The sequence below is a fragment of the Tachyglossus aculeatus genome, chromosome 27 (assembly GCF_015852505.1).
Source record: "Tachyglossus aculeatus isolate mTacAcu1 chromosome 27, mTacAcu1.pri, whole genome shotgun sequence".
Classification (NCBI taxonomy): Eukaryota; Metazoa; Chordata; class Mammalia; order Monotremata; family Tachyglossidae; genus Tachyglossus; species Tachyglossus aculeatus.
In genome coordinates this window covers 513,611-539,746 of record NC_052092.1, presented here as the reverse complement: position 1 = coordinate 539,746, position 26,136 = coordinate 513,611, and the positions used below count along the sequence as shown (strand labels likewise).

The following is a 26,136-nucleotide window of genomic DNA, read 5'->3' as shown; positions in this document are numbered from 1 at the left end:
GAACGAACCCGTCCCCGGCCGACGGGTGACACATGGCGGGAAGGAAAAAAATCCATCTCTACTTTGGTTCGCTGAATCTCCCCCTTTTGGGATTTGCTTCTCGATTTGGGCGGCGAGGTGAATTCACGGGACAGTCCTGCGGAGGGAGAATAAAGCCTGCCAGCCATAAAGACGTTTTCCTTTGGGACAATCATCATCATCAATCGTATTTATTGAGCGCTTACTATGTACAGAGCACTGTACTAAGCGCTTGGGAAGTCCAAATTGGCAACACATAGAGACAGTCCCTACCCAACAGTGGGCTCACGGCCTAAAAGGGGGAGACAGAGAACAAAACCAAACATACTAACAAAATAAAACAAATAGAATAGATATGTACAATCCAGAAAACGAGACTTTTTTCCCTTTTTCTATTTTGACTCCGCACATCCGCCAAGCTAGCTTCCTCCCTCCTTCCCCTCCCCGCAGCCCCTGGATATACATTTGTACGGATTTATTACTCGATTTATACTTCCTATTCTATTTATTTTGTTGACGACGTGCATCTAGCTTTAATTCTCTTTCTTCTGACGATCTCGACGCCCGTCCACGTGTCTTGTTGTCCCCCTTCTAGACCGGGAGCCCGCCGTTGGGTAGGGACCGTCTCTACATGTCGCCGACTTGGACTTCCCAAGCGCCTAGTACGGGGCTCTGCGCACAGTAAGCGCTCAATAAATACGATCGAACGAATGAACGCCGAACGGGCCCGCCGGGCCGTCAACTTCCGCCGGACCACCGGAGCCCGATTTCATTGAGTGGTGTTTATTGAGCGCTGTACTAAGCGCTCGGGAGGGGACAAGGCAACGACAGACGGACGCGTTCCCTGCCCACGACCGGCTCCGATGGCTTCCGACCCGCTCGTCGGGGCCTGGCTCCGGGAGTTGGGGGGGCCCCGGGTCGTCCTCGGGATCGGGATGGGGCCCCCGGGGAGGGACAGGGCGGGGACAGGGGGCCCCTAAAGCAGGCCCCTCTCGGGGGCCACAGATAACCGGGACAAAGTCCTCTCCCGGTCCTTGGAAGGCCTTGCCCTCCTCGCCCAGATCGCCCACTCGGCCTCCGGCCCGACCCCATGGGCCGCTTCCCTCTCCTCCTGCTGGCCGCGGCCCTGCTCCCGGGTGAGTCCCAATCCCGTCGACCTCCCTCGGGAATCCCGGGATGCCGGCCCATTCCCGGCGGACGGGACCGACGCTCTCTCCTGGGGTCCGGGAGGACGCGAGGGGCCAGTTTGGTCGCTCAGGCCTGAGGTGGGGAGGGGAGGGGATTCCAGGGACAAGTCAAGGATCTGAATAATAATGATATTTGCTAAGCGCTTACTATGTGCAAAGCACTGTGGGACTACCAGGCGATCAGGTTGTCCCCCCCGTCACAGTCTTCTTAATCCCCATTTTACAGATGAGAGAACTGAGGTGCAGAGAAGTCAAGTGACTTGCCTAAAACCACGCAGCTGATCTCCCCCTCTCCATGCCCCCCGCCTTACCTCCTTCCCTTCCCCACAGCACCTGTATATATGTATATATGTTTATATATACATGTATATATGTATATGTAAACATGTATATATGTTAGTGCTCTGCACATAGTAAGCGCTCAATAAATACGATTGATTGATTGATTGATTTGTACGGATTTATTACTCTATTTTACTTGTACATATCTAGTCTATTTTATTTTGTTAATATGTTTGGTTTTGTTCTCTGTCTCCCACTTCTAGACTGTGAGCCCGCTGTTGGGTAGGGACCGTCTCTATATGTTGCCGACTTGGACTTCTGAAGCGCTTAGTACAGTGCTCTGCACACATTAAGCGCTCAATAAATACGATTGATTGATTGATTGATTGCCCAGTGGCAGAGTCGGGATTAGAACCCACCACCCTTGACTCTTGCCACCGAGCCACGCTGCTTCTCGGAATCAGAGGAGCCTGGGCCTGGGAATCATTCATTCATTCGTTCATTCATTCATTCAATCGTATTTATTGAGCGCTTACTGTGTGCAGAGCACTGTACTAAGCGCTTAGGAAGTCCAAGTTGGCAACATCTAGAGAGGTCCCTACCCAACAGTGGGCTCACAGTCTAGAAACAGAAGGTCGTGGGTTCCAATCCCCCGTCTGCTGTGTGACCTGGGGCGAATCACTTCACTTAGAGAAGCAGCGTGGCTCAGTGGAAAGAGCCCGGGCTTTGGAGTCGGGGGTCATGGGTTCAAATCCCACGTCTGCCACTTGTCAGCTGGGTGACTTTGGGAGAGTCACTTCTCTGGGCCTCAGTTCCCTCATCTGGAAAATGGGGATGAAGACTGTGAGCCCCCTGTGGGACCACCTGATCACCTTGTAACCTCCCCAGTGCTTAGAACGGTGCTTGGCACATAGTAAGCGCTTAATAGATGCCATTATTATTATTATTATTATTCACTTCTCTGTTCCTTCATCTGTCAAATGGGGATTAAGACCATGAGCCCCACGTGGAACAGGGACTGTGTCCAACCCAATTACCTTGTATCTACCGCACTGTTTAGTACAGTCCCTGGCACGTAGTGAGCACTTCACAAATGCCATTATTATTCCCCACCCCCCCACCCCCTTCTAGACTGTGAATCCATTTTTGGGTAGGGATTATCCCTATTTGTTGCCGAATTGTACTTTCCAAGCGCTTAGTACAGTGCTCTGCACACGGTAAGTGCTCGATAAATAATAATAATAATGATGGCATTTATTAAGCGCTTACTATGTGCAAAGCACTGTTCTCAGCGCTGTTAATAATAATAATAATAATAATGATGGCATTTGTTAAGCAGCACTGTTCTCAGCGCTGTTAATAATAATAATAATAATGATGGCATTTGTTAAGCGCTTACTATGTGCAAAGCACTGTTCTCAGCGCTGTTAATAATAATAATAATGATGGCATTTGTTAAGCGCTTACTTTGTGCAAAGCACTGTTCTCAGCGCTGTTAATAATAATAATGATGGCATTTGTTAAGCGCTTACTATGTGCAAAGCACTGTTCTAAGCGCTGGGGAGGATACAAAGTAATCAGATTGTCCCACGTGGGGCTCACAGTCTTAATCCCCATTTGACAGATGAGGTCACCGAGGCCCACAGAAGCTAAGTGACTTGCCCAAGGTCACCCAGCTGACAATTGGCGGAGTGGGATTTGAACCCATGACCTCTGACTCCAAAGCCCGTGGTCTTTCTATTGAGCCACGCTGCTTCTCCTGATACGATCGAACGAATGAACGAATAAGAATAATAATGATGATGGTATTTGTTAAGCGCTTACTATGTGCCCAGCACTGTTTTAAGCACTGGGGGAGATAGGAGGTCATCAGGTTGGCTCACGTGGGGCTCAGTCTCAATCCCCGTTTTCCAGATTCATTCGTTCAATCGTATTTATCGAGCGCTTACCGTGTGCAGAGCACTGTACTGAGCGCTTGGGAAGTACAAGTCGGCAACACAGACGGTAACTGAGGCCCAGAAAATCAATCAATCAATCGATCGAATTTATTGAGCGCTTACTGTGTGCAGAGCACTGTACTGAGCGCTTGGGAAGTACAAGTTGGCAACATAGACGGTAACCGAGGCCCAGAAAATCAATCAATCAATCAATGGTATTTATTGAGCGCTTACCGTGTGCAGAGCACTGTACTGAGCGCTTGGGAAGTACAAGTCGGCAACAGATAGAGACGGTGACCGAGGCCCAGAAAATCAATCAATCAATCGATCGTATTTATTGAGCGCTTACTGTGTGCAGAGCACTGTACTGAGCGCTTGGGAAGTACAAGTCGGCAACAGACTGGTCAGCTGTGTGGCTTTGGGCAAGTCACTTGACTTCTCCGCGCCTCAGTTCCCTCATCTGTCAAATGGGGATTAAGAAGACCGTGAGCCCCACGGGGGACAACTTGATGACCTTGTATCTCCCCCAGCGCTTAGAACAGTGCTCGGCACATAGTAAGCGCTTAACAAATTCCATCATCATCATTATTAGAGAAGCAGCATGGCTCAGTGGAAAGAGCCCGGGCTTGGGAGTCAGAGGTCGTGGGTTCTAATCCCGGCTCTGCCAGCTGTGTGGCTTTGGGCAAGTCACTTGACTTCTCTGTGCCTCAGTTCCCTCATCTGTCAAATGGGGATTAAGAAGACTGTGAGCCCCACGGGGGACAACTTGATGACCTTGTATCTCCCCCAGCGCTTAGAACAGTGCTTGACGCATAGTAAGCGCTTAACAAATGCCATCGTTATTTTATTATTATTTTTATCTGTGGGTGAAAGGGGTGGGAGGGAGGACGGAGAACCCCTCTCTCCAATTCACACTGCCCTCTGGATAATAATAATAATAATAATAATGGCATTTGTTAAGCGCTTAGTATGTGCAAAGCACTGTTCTAAGCGCTGGGAGGGATACAAGGTGATTAAGTTGTCCCATGTGGGGCTCACAGCCTTAATCCCCATTTTACACGAGGCACAGAGAATAATAATAATAATAATAATAACGGTGGCATTTGTTAAGCGCTTACTATGTATGAAGCGCTGGGGGAATACAGGGTGATCAGGTTGTCCCACGGGGGGGCTCACAGTCTTAATCCCCATTTTACAGATGAGGGAACTGAGGCTCAGAGAAGTTAAGTGACTTGCCCAAGGTCACACAGCAGATACGTGGCAGAGCCGGGATTAATATGTTAATATGTTTTGTTGTCTGTCTCCCCCTTCTAGCCTGTGAGCCCGCTGTTGGGTAGGGACAGTCTCTATATGTTGCCAACTTGGACTTCCCAAGCGCTTAGTCCAGTGCTCTGCACACAGTAAGCGCTCAATAAATACGAATGAATGAATGAATGTACATCCCAAGCGCTTAGTGCAGTGCTCTGCACACAGTAAGCGCTCAATAAATACGATTGAATGAATGAGTGAATGTACATCCCAAGCGCTTCGTCCAGTGCTCTGCACACAGTAAGCGCTCAATAAATACGATTGAATGAATGAATGAATGTACGTCCCAAGCTCGTAGTCCAGTGCTCTGCACACTGTAAGCGCTCAATAAATACGATTGAATGAATGAATGAATGTACGTCCCAAGCTCGTAGTCCAGTGCTCTGCACACTGTAAGCGCTCAATAAATACGATCGAATGAATGAATGAGGCAGAGAAGCAGCGTGGCTCAGTTTAGGGACTGTCTCTATATGTTGCCAACTTGTACTTCCCAAGCGCTTAGTACAGTGCTCTGCGCACAGGAAGCGCTCAATAAATACAATCGATGACGATGATGGAAAGGGTAACGGGCTTTGGAGCCAGAGGTCATGGGTTCAAATCCCGGCTCCGCCAACGGTCAGCTGTGGGACTTTGGGCAAGTCACTTCACTTCTCTGGGCCTCAGTTCCCTCATCCGTAAAACGGGGATGAAGACTGCGAGCCCCCCGTGGGCCAACCTGATCACCTTGTAACCTCCCCAGCGCTTAGAACGGCGCTTGGCACATAGTAAGCGCTTGATAAATGCCATCGTCATTTTTATTATTTTTATCGTTCTCTTCCCCCTGGCAGGCGGGGCCCTCGGCCAGGCCGAGGCCGTCAACCGGTGCGGGAGCCCGGCTCGATCCGTGTGCGACTTCGTGTGTGACTGCAGGGACTGCTCCGATGAGAACCACTGTGGTGAGATGCCCCCCGGCCTCCCCGCTGGCCAGTCCCCTCAATCAATCAATCAATCGTATTTATTGAGCGCTTACTGTCTGCAGAGCACTGGACTAAGCGCTTGGGAAGTACAAGCTGGCAACATATAGAGACGGTCCCTACCCAACAGTGGGCTCCAGTCCGGTGGCCGGTCCCTTTTCCTTAACGGGTCACCAACGGGTGCGGAGTGGGAAGATCCTCGTACCTCCTTCTCGCCTGTCCCGCCGTCGACAGTCTTTTAGACTGTGAGCCCATTGTTGGGTAGGGACTGTCTCTATATGTTGCCAATTTGTACTTCCCAAGCGCTTAGTACAGTGCTCTGCACATAGTAAGTGCTCAATAAATATGATTGATGATGATGATGATGATCAACCCCCAGCCCACGTCATCCCCCGGGCCCCCAATGCCCCCAATCCCTCTGCCCATCCGCCAAGCTCGCTCTCTTCCTCCCTTCAAGGCCCTACTGAGAGCTCACCTCCTCCAGGAGGCCTTCCCACACTCAGCCCCTTCCTTCCTCTCCCCCTCGTCCCCCTCTCCATCCCCCCATCTTACCTCCTTCCCTTCCCCACAGCACCTGGATATATGGATATATGTTTGTACATATTTATTACTCTATTTATTTTACTTGTACATATCTATTCTATTTATTTTATTTTGTTAGTGTGTTTGGTTTTGTTCTCCGTCTCCCCCTTTTAGACTGTGAGCCCACTGTTGGGTAGGGACTGTCTCTATATGTTGCCAATTTGTACTTCCCAAGCGCTTAGTACAGTGCTCTGCACACAGTAAGCGCTCAATAAATACGATTGATGATGATGGTGATGATCAGTCGTATTTATCGAGCGCTTACTGTGTGCGGAGCACTGGACTAAGCGCTTGAAGATGCCCTGAAACGGGGTGCGGGGTTTCCTCATCTGTAAGAAGATGCCCCGAAACCCCGAAAGAGGAGGCGGGGGGGAACTTATTTTTAGACTGTGAGCCCACTGTTGGGTAGGGACTGTCTCTATGTGATGCCAATTTGTACTTCCCAAGCGCTTAGTACGGTGCTCTGCACATAGTAAGCGCTCAATAAATACGATTGATTGATTGATTGAAATAAAGTCTGGCTCCCGAGCAGGGCACGCTGCGAAGAGCGAGCCGATCGGCCCTCTTGGCTCGGGGCAGGTGGCTCGCTCGGTTTGGGAACTTGTGGAACTTATTTGTTGCCGACTTGGACTTCCCAAGCGCTTAGTCCAGCGCTCTGCCCACAGCAAGCGCTCAGTAAGTACGATCGAACGATCGAACATGGATATTTGGGGTATTTGCGGTTGAGGCCGTGAGCCCCACACGGGACAGGGGCCGACTCCTCCGTATCCACCCTGGCGCTTCGTTCAGGCCTGGCACACCGTAAGCGCTTAGCAAATGCCATCGTTATTATTGTGATTTATTTGCCAAGCGCTCACTATGAGCCGGGCACTGACCTGAGAGCAGGGCTTTGCACATAGTAAGCGCTTAATCAATCAATCAATCGTATTTATTGAGCGCTTACGGTGTGCAGAGCACTGGGCTAAGCGCTTGGGAAGTCCAAGTTGGCAACATTGCTTAACAAATGCCACCATCATCATCATCACCTGAGAACGGGGGTAGATACAAGGAAATTCATTCATTCATTCATTCAATCGTATTTATTGAGCGCTCACTGTGTGCAGAGCACTGTGCTAAGCGCTTGGGAAGTACAAGTTGGCAACATTGCTTAACAAATGCCACCATCATCACCTGAGAACGGGGTAGATACAAGGAAATTCATTCATTCATTCATTCAATCGTATTTATTGAGTGCTCACTGTGTGCAGAGCACTGTGCTAAGCGCTTGGGAAGTCCAAGTTGGCAACGTTGCTTAACAAATGCCACCATCATCATCACCACCTGAGAACAGGGGTAGATACAAGGAAATGCATTCATTCATTCATTCAATCAATCAATCAATCGTATTTATTGAGCGCTTACTATGTGCAGAGCACTGTACTAAGCGCTTGGGAAGTACAAGTTGGCAACACATAGAGACAGTCCCTACCCAACAGCGGGCTCACAGTCTAAAAGGGGGAGACAGAGAACAGAACCAAACATACTAACAAAATAAAATAAATAGGATAGAAATGTACAAGTAAAATAAATAAATAAATAGAGTAATAAATATGTACAACCATATATACATATATACAATCGTATTGAGCGCTTACGGTGTGCAGAGCACTATGCTAAGCGCTTGGGAAGTACAAGTTGGCAACATTGCTTAACAAATGCCACCATCATCATCATCATCACCTGAGAACGGGGGTAGATACAAGGAAATCATCAATCGTCATCATCATCAATCGTATTTATTGAGCGCTTACTATGTGCAGAGCACTGTACTAAGCGCTTGGGAAGTACAAATTGGCAACATATAGAGACAGTCCATTCATTCATTCATTCAATCGTATTTATTGAGCGCTCACTGTGTGCAGAGCACTGGACTAAGCGCTTGGGAAGTCCAAGTTGGCAACATTGCTTAACAAATACCACCATCATCGTCACCACCTGAGAACGGGGGTAGATACAAGGAAATGCATTCATTCATTCATTCAATCGTATTTATTGAGCGCTCACTGTGTGCAGAGCACTGGGCTAAGCGCTTGGGACGTACAAGTTGGCAACATTGCTTAACAAATGCCACCATCATCATCACCTGAGAACAGGGGTAGATACAAGGAAATTCATTCATTCATTCATTCAATCGTATTTATTGAGCGCTCACTATGGGCAGAGCACTGGACTAAGCACTTGGGAAGTACAGGTTGGCAACATTGCTTAACAAATGCCACCATCATCATCATCATCACCTGAGAACGGGGGTAGCTACAAGAAAATGCTTTCATTCATTCATTCAATCGTATTTATTGAGCGCTCACTGTGTGCAGAGCACTGGGCTAAGCGCTTGGGAAGTACAAGTTGGCAACATTGCTTAACAAATGCCACCATCATCATCACCTGAGAACAGGGGTAGATACAAGGAAATTCATTCATTCATTCATTCAATCGTATTTATTGAGCGCTCACTGTGTGCAGAGCACCGTGCTAAGCGCTTGGGAAGTCCAAGTTGGCAACATTGCTTAACAAATGCCACCATCATCATCATCATCACCTGAGAACGGGGGTAGATACAAGGAAATCATCAATCGTCATCATCAATCTTATTTATTGAGTGCTTACTATGTGCAGAGCACTGTACTAAGCGCTTGGGAAGTACAAATTGGCAACATATAGAGACAGTCCATTCATTCATTCATTCAATCGTATTTATTGAGCGCTCACTGTGTGCAGAGCAGTGGACTAAGCGCTTGGGAAGTCCAAGTTGGCAACATTGCTTAACAAATGCCACCATCATCATCATCATCACCTGAGAACAGGGGTAGATACAAGGAAATTCATTCATTCATTCATTCAATCGTATTTATTGAGCGCTCACTGTGTGCAGAGCACTGTGCTAAGCGCTTGGGAAGTCCAAGTTGGAACATATAGAGACGGTCCCTACCCAACAGCGGGCTCACCGGACACGGTACATTGCCCACGTGGGGCTCTCAGTCTCAATTCCCATTGTACAGATGAGGTCACTGAGGCCCAGAGAAGTGAAATGACTTCCCCACGGTCACCCGGCAGACAAGTGGCCGAGCCGGGATTAAAACCCGGCTCCTTCTGGCTCCCATGCTCGTATTCTACCCACCGGGCCACGTTGCTTTTATAGACGCCCGTCTTCCTCAGGTTCGCCTGGGCTGACTAGGCCAAGGAGCACAGAATTCCCGGGAGACGGTTTGGTTTTATGGCCGGAGCGTGGGTTTATTCATTCAGTCGTATTTATTGAGCGCTTACTGTGTGCTGAGCGCTTGGGAAGTCCAAGTCGGCAACTTCTAGAGACGGTCCCTACCCCACAACAGGCTCAAGCGCTTAGTTCAGTGCTCTGCACGCAGTAAGCGCTCAATAAATAACGATTGAATGAATGAATAGAAGGGGGGAGATGCAGAGCGCTTGGGACGTCCAAGTCGGCAACATCTAGAGACGGTCCCTACCCCACAACGGGCTCAAGTGCTCAATAAATAGTAAGCGCTCAATAAATAGTCCCAGCTCTCCCGCTGCCCTGCCGCGTGTCCTTGGACAAGTCACTTAACCTCTCCGGACCTCGGTTTCCTCACCTGTAAAATGGGGATAAGATGGAGTGTGCGCCCTGCGTGGGAAAGAGCCTTTGTGTCTACCCCGGCGCCAAGCATTTAATCATCATCGTCATCCTCATCAATCGTATTTATTGAGCGCTTACTGTGGGCAGAGCACTGTACTAAGCGCCTGGGAAGTACAAATTGGCAACATATAGAGACAGCCCCCACCCATCAGTGGGCTCACAGTCTAAAAGGGGGAGACTTTGCATATCTATGTACATATGTACATGTATATGTGCACTTGTACATATCTATTCTATTTATTTTATTTTGTTAGTGTGTTTGGTTTTGTTCTCTGTCTCCCCCTTTAAGACTGTGAGCCCACCATTGGGTAGGGACTGTCTCTAGATGTTGCCAATTTGTACTTCCCAAGCGCCTAGTACAGTGCTCTGCACACAGTAAGTGCTCAATAAATACGATTGATGATGATGATGATGATATGTACATGTATATGTACACTTGTACATATCTATTCTATTTATTTTATTTTGTTAGTATGTTTGGTTTTGTTCTCTGTCTCCCCCTTTGAGCCTGTGAGCCCACCATTGGGTAGGGACCGTTTCTAGTTGTTGCCAATTTGTACTTCCCAAGCGCTTAGTACAGTGCTCTGCACATAGTAAGCGCTCAATAAATGCGATTGATGATGATGATGAGACAGAGAACAAAACCCAACGTACTAACAAAATAAAAATCAACGCCCTTTATCATGATCATCATCACCATCATCAACATCCACCCAACAGTGGGCTCACAGTCTAAAAGGGGGAGACAGAGAACAAAACCAAACATACTAACAAAATAAAATAAATAGAATAGATATGTACAAATAAAATAAATAAGTAAGTAAATAGAGTAAAAAAAATATGTAGAAACATATATACATATATACAGGTGCTGTGGGGAAATACAGGTGCTGTGGGGATCACTTAGAATGGTGGACAGGGCCGTTTGGGACGCCGTTCCCTGCTCCCGGGATGTGCTGAACTCCTAAAGGGGCTCCGTCCATCATCACCATCATCATCAATCGTATTTATTGAGCTCTTACTATGTGCAGAGCACTGTACTAAGCGCTTGGGAAGTACAAATTGGCAACATCTAGAGACAGTCCCTACCCAACAGCGGGCTCACAGTCTAGAAGGGGGAGACAGAGAACAAAACCAAACATATTAACAAAATAAAATAAATAGAATAGATATGTACAAGTAAAATAAATAAATAAATAGAGTAATAAATATGTACAAACATATATACATATATACAGGTGCTGAGGGGAAGGGAAGGAGGTAAGACGGGTAAGGGAGGCAAGACAAAATGATCGTCATTTCACTTCTCTGGGCCTCGGTTCCCTCATCAGTAAAATGGGAATTAAGATCATGAGCCCCGAGTGGGACAGGGACTCTGTCCAATCCGATTACCTTGTCACCATCATCATCAATCGTATTTATTGAGCGCTTACTACGTGCAGAGCACTGGAGTAAGCGCTCGGGAAGTACAAATTGGCAACATATAGAGACAGTCCCTACCCAACAGCGGGCTCACAGTCTAGAAGGGGGAGACAGAGAACAAAACCAAACATATTAACAAAATAAAATAAATAGAATAGATATGTACAAGTAAAATAAATAAATAAATAGAGTAATAAATCTGTACAAACATATATACAGGTGCTGTGGGGAAGGGAAGGAGGTAAGACGGGTAAGGGAGGTAAGACAAAATGATTGTCATTTCACTTCTCTGGGCCTCGGTTCCCTCATCAGGAAAATGGGAATTAAGATCATGAGCCCCGAGTGGGACAGGGACTCTGTCCAATCCAATTACCTCGTCACCATCATCACCATCATCATCAATCGTATTTATTGAGCGCTTACTGCGTGCAGAGCACTGGACTAAGTGCTCGGGAAGTACAAATTGGCAACATATAGAGACAGTCCCTACCCAACAGCGGGCTCACAGTCTAGAAGGGGGAGACAGAGAACAAAACCAAACATATTAACAAAATAAAATAAATAGAATAGATATGTACAAGTAAAATAAATAAATAAATAGAGTAATAAATCTGTACAAACATATATACAGGTGCTGTGGGGAAGGGAAGGAGGTAAGACGGGTAAGGGAGGTAAGACAAAATGATCGTCATTTCACTTCTCTGGGCCTCGGTTCCCTCATCAGGAAAATGGGAATTAAGATCATGAGCCCCGAGTGGGACAGGGACTCTGTCCAATCCAATTACCTTGTCACCATCATCATCAATTGTACTTATTGAGCGCTTACTACGTGCAGAGCACTGTACTAAGCGCTCGGGAAGTACAAATTGGCAACATATAGATACAGTCCCTACCCAACAGTGGGCTCACAGTCTAAAAGTCGGCCCTGACCTCTGTCCCCGTGGCCCCCGCCCCGTCCCCGACAGGCTACCAGAAGGAGTCCCCGGCCCTGGGAGCCCCCTTCGCCTGCGACCTGGAGCAGAACTCCTGCGGCTGGCGGGACGTGAGCACCTCGGCCTACCGCTGGCTTCGGGACCGGGCCGGGGCGGCCGTCTTCGGGGGGCCGGCGCCCCGCTCCGACCACACCTGGGGCACCGACTTGGGTGAGGACGGACAATTCCGGGCAGGGGTGGGCCCCCGTCCTCACCTCCCCTAGGCCGGGCACCCGGGCAATCAATCAATCAATCAATCAATCGTATTTCTTGAGCGCTTACTATGTGCAGAGCACTGTACTAAGCGCTTGGGATGGCAACACATAGAGACAGTCCCTACCCAACGGCGGGCTCACAGTCTAAAAGGGGGAGACGGAGAACAGAACCAAACATACCAACAAAAGAAAATAAATAGGATAGAAATGTACAAGTAAAATAAATAAATAGAGTAATAAATATGTACAAACATATATCCATATATACAGGTGCTGTGGGGAAGGGAAGGAGGTAAGATGGGAGGGATGGAGAGGGGGACGAGGGGGAGAGGAAGGAAGGGGCTCAGTGTGGGAAGGCCTCCTGGAGGAGGTGAGCTCTCAGCAGGGCCTTGAAGGGAGGAAGAGAGCGAGCTTGGCGGAGGGGCAGAGGGATTGGGGGCATTCCAGGCCTGGGGTCGATGGCGGGACGGGCGAGAACGAGGTACGGTGAGGAGATTAGCGGCGGAGGAGCGGAGGGTGCGGGCTGCGATGGAGAAGGACAGAAGGGAGGTGAGGTAGGAGGGGGCAAGGGGATGGATGGACAGCCTGGAAGCCCAGGGTGAGGAGTTTCTGCCTGATGCACAGATTGATTGGGAGCCACTGGAGATTTTTGGCAAGGCCGGACACTGCTGGTAGAGAAGCAGCGTGGCTCGGTGGCAAGAGCCCGGGCTTTGGAGTCCGAAGTCCTGGGTTCAAATCCCGGCTCCGCCACCTGTCAGCCGTATGCCTTTGGTCAAGTCACTTCTCTGTCCCTCAGTTCCCTCAACTGTCCAACGGGGATGAAGACTGTGAGCCCCACGTGGGACAACCCGATCGCCTTGTATCCCCCCAGCGCTTAGAACAGCGCTTTGCAGATGTCATCGTTATTATTCTGAAAATGAGGCGGGGGCTCACCTTGTCCCTCCCGTCCTCCCTCTCCGCGGCCTTGCCCCTCCAGGCTGGTACATGATAGTAGGGACTCACCGCGGGAAGGAACCGGCGACGGCGGTCCTGCGCTCCCCGACCATGCACGAGGCAGCCCCCACCTGTGAGATGCGCCTCTGGTACCGAGGCTGGGGGGAAGGTAATAATAATAATTATTAATAATAATAATAATAATAATTTCGAACAGTGCTCAGCACTTAGAACGGTGCTTTGCACGTAGTAAGCACTTAATAAATGCCATTATAAAAAAAATAATCATGATGGCATTTATTAAGCGCTTACTATGTGCAAAGCACTGCTCTAAGAGCTGGGGAGGTGATGAGGTGATCGGGTGGTCCCGCGGGGGGCTCACGGTCTTCATCCCCATTTTCCAGATTCATTCATTCATTCATTCAATCGTATTTATTGAGCGCTTACTGTGCGCAGAGCGCTGGACTAACCGCTTGGGAAGTACAAGTTGGCAACATATAGAGACGGTCCCTACCCAACATTCATTCATTCGATCGTATTTATTGAGCGCTTACTGTGCGCAGAGCACTGGACTAAGCGCTTGGGAAGTACAAGTTGGCAACATATAGAGATGGTCCCTACCCAACAGCGGGCTCACAGTCTAGAGAAGTGAAGTGACTCGCCCAAAGTCACCCAGCTGACAAGGGGTGGAGCCGGGATTTGAACCCGTGACCTGTGACTCCAAAGCCCGGGCTCTTTCCACTGAGCCACGCCGCTTCCCACCTCACTTCATGTCATTCATTGATTCCATCGTATTTATTGAGCTCTTATTGGGTGCAAAGCACTGTACCAATCATGATGGCGTTTATTAAGCGCTTACTATGTGCCAAGCACTGTTCTAAGCGCTGGGGGAGATACAAGGTGATCAGGTTGTCCCACGGGGGGCTTACCGTCTTAATCCCCATTTTACAGATGAGGGAACTGAGGCCCAGAGAAGTGAAGTGAGTTGCCTAATGTCACACAGCTGAGAAGTGGCAGAGCTGGGATTAGAACCCATGACCTCTGACTCCCAAGCCCGGGCTCTTTCCACTGAGCCACGCTGCTTCTCAATCTCTGTACTAAGCGATTGATGTCCAGCAATTAGAACAATGCTTTGCACATAGTAAGCGCTTAACAAAGTTCAACCTTTGTTCAACAACAAAATTCTTTTAGACTGTGAGCCCACTGTTGGGTAGGGACCGTCTCTGTGTGTTGCCAACTTGGACTTCCCAAGCGTTTAGTCCAGTGCTCTGCACATAGTAAGCGCTCAATAAATACGATTGAATGAATGAATGAATGAATGAACAAATACCGTCATTATTATTACTGCGCCCCCCCATCCCAGGCTCCTCTTGCCAATTCAGTGTCCACTGGGGACCCCCGAACCCTGGGCTTCTCTCACCAACTCGGTGCCCACGGGACCCCCCAACCTCTACCCCGGCCTTCAGTGCCCCCTGGGCATCCCCCCCCCAGCTTCTCTCACCAATTCAGCTCCCGCTGGGCAGCCTTCAGGTCTCTCTCGCCAACTGAGTGCCCACTGGGCACCGCCCCCCGACCCCAGTCTGTGTCTCCTGAGTATCACCCTAGCTTCTCTCACTAACTCCGTGCCCCCTGGGCATCCCCCCCCCCCCCGCTTCTCTCACCAATTCAGCTCCCGCTGGACATCCTTCAGGCCTCTCTCACCAACTCAGTGCCCACTGGGCACCGCCTTCCAACCCCAGTTTGTGTCTCCTGAGTATCACCCTAGCTTCTCTTGCCAACTCCGTGTCCCCTGGGCATCCCCCCAGCTTCTCTCACCCATTCAGCTCCCGCTAGGCAGCCTTCAGGCCTCTCTCGCCAACTGAGTGCCCACTGGACACTGCCCCCCAACCCTAGTCTGTGTCTCCTATCACCCTAGCTTCTCTCACCAACTCCGTGACCCCTGGGCATCCCCCCGCTTCTCTCACCCATTCAGCTCCCGCTGGGCAGCCTTCAGGCCTCTCTCGCCAACTGAGTGCCCACTGGACACTGCCCCCCAACCCTAGTCTGTGTCTCCTGAGTATCACCCTAGCTTCTCTTGCCAACTCCGTGACCCCTGGGCATCCCCCCCCAGCTTCTCTCACCAATTCAGCTCCCACTGGGCAGCCTTCGGGCCTCTCTCGCCAACTCAGTGCCCACTGGACACCACCCCCCGACCCTACTCTGTGTCTCCTGAGTATCACCCTAGCTTCTCTCGCCAACTCCGCGCCCCCTGGGCATCCCCCCCAGCTTCTTTCACCAATTCAGCTCCTGCTGGGCAGTCTTTGGGCCTCTCTCGCCAACTCAGTGTCCCCTGGACCTCACCTATGACAGTCTGTGTCTCCCGAGTATCACCCTAGCTTCTCTCACCAACTCCGTGCCCCCTGGGCATCCCCCCCAGCTTCTCTCACCAATTCAGCTCCCGCTGGACATCCTTCAGGCCTCTCTCACCAACTCAGTGCCCACTGGACACCACCCCCGACCCCAGTCTGTGTCTCCTGAGTATCACCCTAGCTTCTCTCGCCAACTCCGTGCCCCCTGGGCTTCCCCCCCGGCTTCTCTCACCAATTCAGCTCCTGCTTGGCATCCTTCAGGCCTCTCTCACCAACTCAGTGCCCACTGGACACCACCCCCGACCCCAGTCTGTGTCTCCTGAGTATCACCCTAGCTTCTCTCGCCAACTCCGTGTCCCCTGGGCATCCCCCCAGCTTCTCTCACCAATTCAGCTCCCGCTGGGCAGACTTCAGGCCTCCCTCGCCAACTCAGTGCCCACTGGGCACCACCCCCTAACCCCAGTCTGTGTCTCCTGAGCATCACCCTAGCTTCTCTCGCCAACTCCCCGCCCCCTGGGCATCCCCGCAGCTTCTCTCACCCATTCAGCTCCCTCTGGGCAGCCTTCAGGCCTCTCTCGCCAACTCAGCGCCCACGGGCCGCGGGAAGGGGGCATGGAGGCGAGGGAAGCCGGGTTCCAATCTGCCCAACTCCGATTGCAGGCGAAGAGAACCTGGATCCTGGGGAGCTGCGGGTAGAGCTGACCCACGGGCAGGAGACCCTGACGCTGTGGCAGAGCACGAGCCCCGTCGGGGGCTTCTGGAAGGAGCTGGTGGTGCCGACCGGCCGGGTGCCGGGAAGTTTTTGGGTGAGACGGAGGGAAACCGGGAATGGTGGGGCCTGTGGGGGTGGGCCGCATGCCCGAAGGTGGAGGCGGGAGAGAGGGCCTGGGCACCAGGAGAGGCTGGGAGCACGTGCCTACCAACTCGGTTATATTGTAATCAATCCATCAATCGTATTTATTGAGCGCTTACCGTGTGCAGCGCACTGGACTGAGCGCTTGGGAAGTACAAAGTACCACGGGGGGTGGCTCAGTGGAAAGAGCGCGGGCTCGGGGGTCAGAGGTCATGGGCCCGCCTCCCGGCTCCGCCGCCTGTCAGCTGGGTGACCTTGGGCGAGCCACTTCACTTCCAGCGCTTAGAACAGTGCTTTGCACATAGTAAGCGCTTAACAAATGCCAACATTATTATTATTCTCTGGGCCTCAGTTCCCTCGTCTGGAAAATGGGGATGAAGACTGGGAGCCCCAAGTGGGACAACTTGATCACCTTGTATCCTCCCCCCAGAGCTTAGAACAGTGCTTGGCACATAGTAAGCGCTTAACAAATACCACCATTATTATTATTATTATTATTATTATTACAAATCGGCAACATATGGTGATGGTCCCTACCCAACAACGGGCTCACAGTCTGGAAGGGGGAGACAGACAACGAAACAAAACAAGTAGACGGGTGTCAATGTGAGCCTGTTGTTGGGTAGGGACCGTCTCTATATGTCACCAACTTGTACTTCCCCAGCGCTTAGTACAGTGCTCTGCACACAGTAAGCGCTCAATAAATACGATTGAATGAATGAATGAATACTATCAAAATAAAAGGAATTGGAGCTAAATGCACATCTTTAATAAAATAGAGTGATACATATGTACAAATATGCACAAGCGCTGGAGGGAACACAAGTACTCTCCCAAGTGCTCAGTACAGTGCTCTGCACACAGTAAGCGCTCAATAAATACGATTGAATGAATGAATACCAGCAAAATTAATGGAATTTGAGCTAAATGCACATCATTAATAAAATAAATAGAGTGATACATATGTACAAATATTCACAAGCGCTGTGGGGAAGACAAGTACTCTCCCAAGCAGTTAGTACAGTGCCCTGCACACAGTAAGAGCCCAATAAATATGAATGAATGAATGAATGAATGAATGAATGAATACCATCAAAATAAATGGAATTTGAGCTAAATGCACATCATTAACAAAATAAATAGATTAGTACATATGTACAAATATGCACAAGCACTGTGGGGAACACAGGTACTCTCCCAAGCGCTCAGTACAGTGCTCTGCACGCAGTGAGTGCTCAATAAATACGATTGAATGAATGAATGAATTCCACCCTGCCTTACCTCCTTCCCCTCTCCACAGCCCCTGTATATATGCTTGTACATGTTTTTTTATTACTCTTTTTTATTTTACTTGTACATATTTACTATTCCATTTATTTTATTTTGTTAATATGCTTTGTTTTGTCGTCTGTCTCCCCCCTTCTAGACTGTGAGCCCGCTGTTGGGTAGGGACCGGCTCTAGATGTTGCCAACTTGGACTTCCCAAGCGCTTAGCGCAGTGCTCTGCACACAGTAAGCGCTCAATAAATATGATTGAATGAGTGAATGTACGGAGTTATTACTCTATTTTACTTCTACATATTTACTATTCTATTTATTTTATTTTATTAGTATGTTTTGCTTTGTCGTCTGTGTCCCCCTTCTAGACTGTGAGCCCGCTGTTGGGTAGGGACCGGCTCTAGATGTTGCCAACTTGGACTTCCCAAGCGCTTAGCGCAGTGCTCTGCACACAGTAAGCGCTCAATAAATACGACTGAATGAATGAAAGTACGGATTTATTACTCTATTTTACTTGTACATATTTACTACTCTATTTATTTTATTTTGTTAGTATGTTTTGCTTTGTCATCTGTGTCCCCTTTCTAGACTGTGAGCCCGCTGTTGGGTAGGGACCGGCTCTAGATGCTGCCAACTTGGACTTCCCAAGCGCTTAGTGCAGTGCTCTGCACACAGTAAGCGCTCAATAAATACGACTGAATGAATGAATGTACGGATTTATTACCCTATTTTACTTGTACATATTTACTATTCTATTTATTTTATTTTGTTAGTGTGTTTTGTCGTCTGTGTCCCCCTTCTAGACTGTGAGCCCGCTGTTGGGTAGGGACCGGCTCTAGATGCTGCCAACTTGGACTTCCCAAGCGCTTAGCGCGGTGCTCTGCACACAGTAAGCGCTCAATAAATACGACTGAATGAATGAAAGTACGGATTTATTACTCTATTTTACTTGTACATATTTACTACTCTATTTATTTTATTTTGTTCGTAGGTTTTGTTTTGTCGTCTGTCTCCCCCTTCTAGACTGTGAGCCCGCTGTTGGGTGGGGACCGGCTCTAGATGCTGCCAACTTGTACTTCCCAAGCGCTTAGTGCAGTGCTCTGCACACAGTAAGCGCTCAATAAATACGACTGAATGAATGAATGCACGGATTTATTACTCTGTTTTACTTGTACATATTTACTATTCTATTTATTTTATTTTATTAGTATGTTTTGGTTTGTCGTCTGTGTCCCCCTTCTAGACTGTGAGCCCGCTGTTGGGTAGGGACCAGCTCTAGATGTTGCCAACTTGGACTTCCCAGGCGCTTAGTACAGTGCTGTGCACACAGTAAGCGCTCAATAAGTACGATCGAATGAATGAATACCATCAAGATAAATGGAATTTGAGCTAAGTGCACATCATTAATAAAATAAATAGGGTAGTACATATGTACAAATATGCACAAGCGCTGTGGAGAGCATGTTCTCCCAAGCGCTCAGTACAGTGCTCTGCACACTGTAAGCGCTCAATCAGCCCGACTGATTGATGGAGCAGGGCAGAAGGGCAGAGAGAGGGGCCTTGGGCCGGGTGGTGACGGTTCCCTGTCCCCAGATTACCATCTCCTCTACCCGCAACATCACTAACCGGGGGACTGTGGCACTGGACGACGTGGAGTTCTGGAACTGCGGCCTGCCTGGTGAGGACCCCAGCATCCCGGGAGCATCTCCCCCATCCCACCCCCTTCCTCCCCGCGTCTTCCTCGGATCAGCTCGGGCCCCCCGGCCGGTCACCCGGTCCCCTCCCCTCCCGCCCTGTCCCCAGAGGGGTGGGCCATCCCTTCGTTCCCCTCCCACGGGTCCCCTCGTGGAGGATGCCAAGGAAGGGAAGAGGCCTCCCACGGGATGCCAAGGAAAGGAAGAGGAGGAAGAGAGGAAAGGGGCTCCTTTCCCAACCCAACCAGTTGGGCTGGCTCCAATCCTAACCAGTCGGGGTAGGGAAGCGGCGTGGCTCAGTGGGAAAGGGCCCCGGCTTCGGAGTTCAAATCCCTGCTCCGCCAACTGCCTGCTGTGTGACTCTGGGCAAGTCACTTCGCTTCTCTGGGCCTCATCTGGAAAATGGGGATTAAGCCCTGATCTCCTTGGAACCTCCCCAGCTCTTAGGACGGTGCTTTGCACGTAGTAAGCGCTTGATAATAATAATAATAATGATGGCATTTATCAAGCGCTTACTACGTGCAAAGCACTGTTCTAAGCGCTGGCGATTTTACAAGGTGATCAGGTTGTCCCATGGAGGGCTCACAGTCTTAATCCCCTGAGGGAACTGAGGCCCAGAGAAGTGAAGTGACTTTCCCAAAGTCACACAGCTGACGATCGGCGGAGCCGAGATTTGAACCCATGAACTCTGACTCCAAAGCCCGGGCTCTTTCCACTGAGCCACGCTGCTTCTCCAATAAATGCCATTGTTTTTTTTTTATTTAATGGTGAGACTCTTGGCAAGTCATTTCACTTCTCTGGGCCTCATCTGGAAAATGGGGATTAAGCCCTGTGGGACCACCTGATCTCCTTGGAACCTCCCCAGCGCTTAGGACGGTGCTTTGCACGTAGTAAGCGCTTGATAATAATAATAATAATAATGATGATGGCATTTATCAAGCGCCTACTACGTGCAAAGCACTGTTCTAAGCGCTGGCGATTTTACAAGGTGATCAGGTTGTCCCATGGGGGGCTCACAGTCTTAATCCCCTGAGGGAATTGAGGCCCAGAGAAGTGAAGTGACTTTCCCAAAGTCACACAGCTGACGACCGGCGGAGCCGGGATTTGAACCCATGAACTCTGACTCCAAAGCCCGGGCTCTTTCCACTGAGCCACACTGCTTCTCCAATAAATGCCATTGTTTTTTTTTTATTTAATGGTGTGACTCTGGGCAAGTCACTTCACTTCTCTGGGCCTCATCTGGAAAATGGGGATTAAGCCCTGTAGGACCACCTGATCTCCTTGGAACCTCCCCAGCGCTTAGGACGGTGCTTTGAACGTAGTAAGCGCTTGATAATAATATAATAGTGATGGTATTTATTAAGCGCTTACTACGTGCAAAGCACTGTTCTAAGCGCTGGCGATTTTGCAAGGTGATCAGGTTGTCCCATGGGGGGCTCACAGTCTTAATCCCCTGAGGGAACTGAGGCCCAGAGAAGTGAAGTGACTTTCCCAAAGTCACACAGCTGACAACTGGCAGAGCCGGGATTTGAACCCGTGAACTCTGATTCCAAAGCCCGGGCTCTTTCCACTGAGCCACGCTGCTTCTCCAATAAATGCCATTGTTTTTTTTTTATTTAATGGTGTGACTCTGGGCAAGTCATTTCACTTCTCTGGGCCTCATCTGGAAAATGGGGATTAAGCCCTGTGGGACCACCTGATCTCCTTGGAACCTCCACAGCACTTACGACGGTGCTTTGCACGTAGTAAGCGCTTGATAATAATAATAATAATAATGATGATGGCATTTATCAAGCGCCTACTACGTGCAAAGCACTGTTCTAAGCGCTGGCGATTTTACAAGGTGATCAGGTTGTCCCATGGGGGGGCTCACAGTCTTAATCCCCTGAGGGAACTGAGGCCCAGAGAAGTGAAGTGACTTTCCCAAAGTCACACAGCTGACGATCGGCGGAGCCGAGATTTGAACCCATGAACTCTGACTCCAAAGCCCGGGCTCTTTCCACTGAGCCATGCTGCTTCTCCAATAAATGCCATTGTTTTTTTTTTATTTAATGGTGAGACTCTGGGCAAGTCATTTCACTTCTCTGGGCCTCATCTGGAAAATGGGGATTAAGCCCTGTGGGACCACCTGATCTCCTTGGAACCTCCCCAGCGCTTACGACGGTGCTTTGCACGTAGTAAGCGCTTGATAATAATAATAATGATGATGGCATTTATCAAGCGCCTACTACGTGCAAAGCACTGTTCTAAGCGCTGGCGATTTTGCAAGGTGATCAGGTTGTCCCATGGGGGGGCTCACAGTCTTAATCCCCTGAGGGAATTGAGGCCCAGAGAAGTGAAGTGACTTTCCCAAAGTCACACAGCTGACGATCGGCGGAGCCGAGATTTGAACCCATGAACTCTGACTCCAAAGCCCGGGCTCTTTCCACTGAGCCACGCTGCTTCTCCAATAAATGCCATTGTTTTTTTTTTATTTAATGGTGAGACTCTGGGCAAGTCATTTCACTTCTCTGGGCCTCATCTGGAAAATGGGGATTAAGCCCTGTAGGACCACCTGATCTCCTTGGAACCTCCCCAGCGCTTACGACGGTGCTTTGCACGTAGTAAGCGCTTGATAATAATAATAATAATAATGATGATGGCATTTATCAAGCGCCTACTACGTGCAAAGCACTGTTCTAAGCGCTGGCGATTTTGCAAGGTGATCAGGTTGTCCCATGGGGGGGGCTCACAGTCTTAATCCCCTGAGGGAATTGAGGCCCAGAGAAGTGAAGTGACTTTCCCAAAGTCACACAGCTGACAACCGGCAGAGCCGGGATTTGAACCCGTGAACTCTGACTCCAAAGCCCGGGCTCTTTCCACTGAGCCATGCTGCTTCTCCAATAAATGCCATTATTTTTTTTTTTTTATTTAATGGCATTTATTAAGCGCTTACTATGTGCAAAGCACTGTTCTAAGCGCTGAGCATTATTATTAGGGGACCGACCTGGGCTTGGCCGGGGCCAGGCCAGGGTGGGTTGCTTGAGCCCCCTCCCCTCCCCTGTCTGGGCACAAGCCCCCCAGGCCCAGTGTCCGCAAGACCACTTCCGCTGCGCCCGGAGAGCCTGCGTGGAGCCCGACCAGGTGTGTGACGGGGAAGACAACTGTGGAGACGCCTCGGATGAGGAGGACGGGGAAGCATCCCACTGTGGTGAGTGGAGAGCCGGGGGAAGGGGACGGAAGAAAGAGTTATGTTGCCAACTTGGACTTCCCAAGCGCTTAATACAGTGCTCGGCGCGCAGTAAGCGCTCAATAAATACGATTGACTGAAAGAGGGCCCCGAGGTCCAGCCTCTGCCCGTCGCCCTCAACCCTTCGCCCTTTTTTCGAAGAGTATTTTCTGGCAGAAAAATCATCAATCGTATGTATTGAGCGCTTACTATGTGCAGAGCACTGTGCTAAGCGCTTGATCCCGGGGTGGGTTTAACTATGACTAGACCGTTAGCGAGGGTTCAGCCAAACGTTGGGTTTGGTCACTTCATTGAGAAAAATACAAAACGGCGTACCAGAGAAGCAGCGTGGCTCAATGGAAAAGAGCCCGGGCTTTGGAGTCGGAGGTCACGGGTTCAAATCCCGGCTCCGCCAATTGTCAGCTGGGTGACTTTGGGCAAATCACTTAACTTCTCTGTGCCTCAGTTACCTCATCTGTAAAATGGGGATTAAGACTGTGAGCCCCCCCGTGGGCCAACTTGATCACCTTGTAACCTCCCCAGCGCTTAGAACACTGCTTTGCACATAGTAAGCGCTTAATAAATGCCATTATTATTATTATTATTACTGGCATATTTGTTATTGGGGAAATCCTTATAGGTCCAATCGTCACCTTCACAGCTGCGAGAAACCCCAGAGCTTACTCGGGTTTGAGAAGCAGCGTGGCTCAGTGGAAAAGAGCCCGGGCTTTGGAGTCGGAGGTCATGGGTTCAAATCACGGCTCTGCCAATTGTCAGCTGTGTGACTTTGGGCAAAAGTCACTTAACTTCTCTGTGCCTCAGTTACCTCATTTGTAAAATGGGGATTAAGACCGTGAGCCCCCCGTGGGACAACCTGATCACCTTGTAACCTCCCCAGTGCTTAGAACAGTGCTTTGCACATAGTAAGCGCTTAATAAATCCCATTATTATTATTATTATTACTGGCATATTTGTTATTGGGGAAATCCTTATCGGTCCAATCATCACCTTCACCGCTGTGAGAAACCCAAGAGCTTACTCGGGTTTGAGAAGCAGCGTGGCTCAGTGGAAAAGAGCCCGGGCTTTGGATTCGGAGGTCACGGGTTCAAATCCCGGCTCTGCCAATTGTCAGCTGTGTGACTGGGCAAAAGTCACTTAATCAATCAATCAATCGTATTTATTGAGCGCTTACTGTGTGCAGAGCACTGTACTAAGCGCTTGGGAAGTCCAAGTTGGCAACATATAGAGACAGTCCCTACCCAACAGCGGGCTCACAGTCCAAAAGTCTTAACTTCTCTGTGCCTCAGTTACCTCATTTGTAAAATGGGGATTAAGACTGTGAGCCCCCCGTGGGCCAACCTGATCACCTTGTAACCTCCCCAGCGCTTAGAACAGTGCTTTGCACGGAGTAAGCGCTTAATAAATGCCATTATTATTATTATTATTATTATTTCTCTCGAGGCCCGAGTGGCCTGGAAGCCACGGAGGAGGCCCGGGGCGCGTCCTGTGTGAGGGGAAGGGGCGGATGGACGGGGGGAAGCAGGGGAGAGCGTGAGTGACGTCCCCCCGGTGCCCTCGTCCCCTCAGCTTCCCGCATGGCGACGGACTTCGAGGACTTTGAATCCGGGCTGGCGCCGTGGGAAGTTGTCCAGGGTTGGTACTTGAGCAACGGTTCTGCGGCCTCGGGCCCGTCCGCCCAGCCCCGGCGGGACCACAGCTGGAACAGCGCCAAGGGTAGGATTCCCGGTCGGAATCGCGGACAGGACCCCCCGGGATGGGGAGAAAGAGGCCGGACTGGGGGCGGCGGGGAGCGTGGGCATCATTCCTTCATCCAGTCGTATTTATTGCGTGCTGGGCGCTTGGGAAGTCCGAGTCGTCAACGTACAAAGACGGTCCCTACCCAACAACGGGCTCGCAGTCAATCAATCAATCAATCGTATTTATTGAGCGCTTACTATGTACATATTTATTACTCTATTTATTTATTTATTTATTTATTTTACTTGTACATTTCTATCCTACTTATTTTATTTTGTTGGTATGTTTGGTTCTGTTCTCTGTCTCCCCCTTTTAGACTGTGAGCCCACTGTTGGGTAGGGACTGTCTCTATGTGATGCCAATTTGTACTTCCCAAGCGCTTAGTACAGTGCTCTGCACATAGTAAGCGCTCAATAAATGCGATTGATTGATTGATTGATTGCAGAGCACTGTACTAAGCGCTTGGGAAGTACAAATTGGCAACACATAGAGACAGTCCCTACCCAACAGCGGGCTCACAGTCTAAAAAGTCTGTTGCTTTGCCTCACTTTACAGACACCGGAGGTCAACGTCCAAATGGTCTCCCAGTTGGCAATATCTGTAAAGCACCAGAGTTTTTTTTGAAGAGTATTTTTTAGCAGAAAAATCCCAGTGTGGGTTTAAATATGACTAGACCGTGAGCAAGGGTTCAACCGAACGTTAGTTTTGGTCGCTTCGTTGAGAAAAATACAAAACTGGCAATACCGGCGTATTTGTTATCGGGGAAATCCTTTTCGGTCCAGTCGTCACCTTCACCGCTACGGGAAACCCGAGAGCTTACTCGGGTGTGAGAAGCAGCGTGGCTCAGTGGGAAGAGCCCGGGCTTTGGAGTCAGAGGTCACGGGTTCAAATCCCCGCTCCGCCGATTGTCAGCTGGGTGACTTTGGGCAAGTCTTCTCTGGGTTTCCTCATCTGTAAAGTGGGGATGAAGACTGTGAGCCTCCCATGGGACACCCTCATCACCTTGTAACCTCCCCAGCGCTTAGGATAGTGCTTTGCACATAGTAAGCGCTTAATAGACACCCTCATCACCTTATAACCTCCCCAGCGCTTAGAATAGTGCTTTGCACATAGTAAGCGCTTAATAAATGCCATTATTATTATTATTACTATTATTATTTCTTACTTCAGGCGGTAAGGCTGGCGTCGGAAGGGGATGCAGCAGGCTGAGCCTTCCCCGCGTTGGGGTCACCCAGTCCTCTCCGCATCCCGTGGAAACTTCCAGCCGTTGGCTTTTTCGGGCACCCAATAAACTCTCGAAAAGCAACACGGCCTAGCGGCTGGAGCTCCGGCCTGCAAGTCAGGAGGACCTGGGTTCTAATCCTACCTTCTCCACTTATCGGCTGGGTGACCTTGGTCAAATCACTTCACTTCTATAATAATAATAATAATGATGGCATTTATTAAGCGCTTACTATGTGCAAAGCACAGTTCGAAGCGCTGGGGAGGTTACAGGGTGATGAGGGTGTCCCACGTGGGGCTC

At 49.7% G+C, this 26,136-nt stretch overlaps 1 protein-coding gene across 1 annotated transcript in view; it reads left to right on the top strand.

Annotated features, from left to right (window-relative positions):
• MAMDC4 (MAM domain containing 4) overlaps nt 1-26,136 on the top strand; it is an 83,459-nt gene that overhangs the window by 7,442 nt on the left and 49,881 nt on the right. Inside the window, exons 2-10 of the mRNA XM_038767722.1 lie at nt 1,024-1,239; nt 5,560-5,667; nt 12,322-12,498; nt 13,519-13,644; nt 16,490-16,629; nt 19,548-19,632; nt 22,704-22,838; nt 24,444-24,590; nt 25,879-25,952. Coding sequence (XP_038623650.1) covers nt 1,024-1,239; nt 5,560-5,667; nt 12,322-12,498; nt 13,519-13,644; nt 16,490-16,629; nt 19,548-19,632; nt 22,704-22,838; nt 24,444-24,590; nt 25,879-25,952 — 1,208 coding nt within the window. The remainder of the gene's footprint in view (nt 1-1,023; nt 1,240-5,559; nt 5,668-12,321; nt 12,499-13,518; nt 13,645-16,489; nt 16,630-19,547; nt 19,633-22,703; nt 22,839-24,443; nt 24,591-25,878; nt 25,953-26,136) is intronic.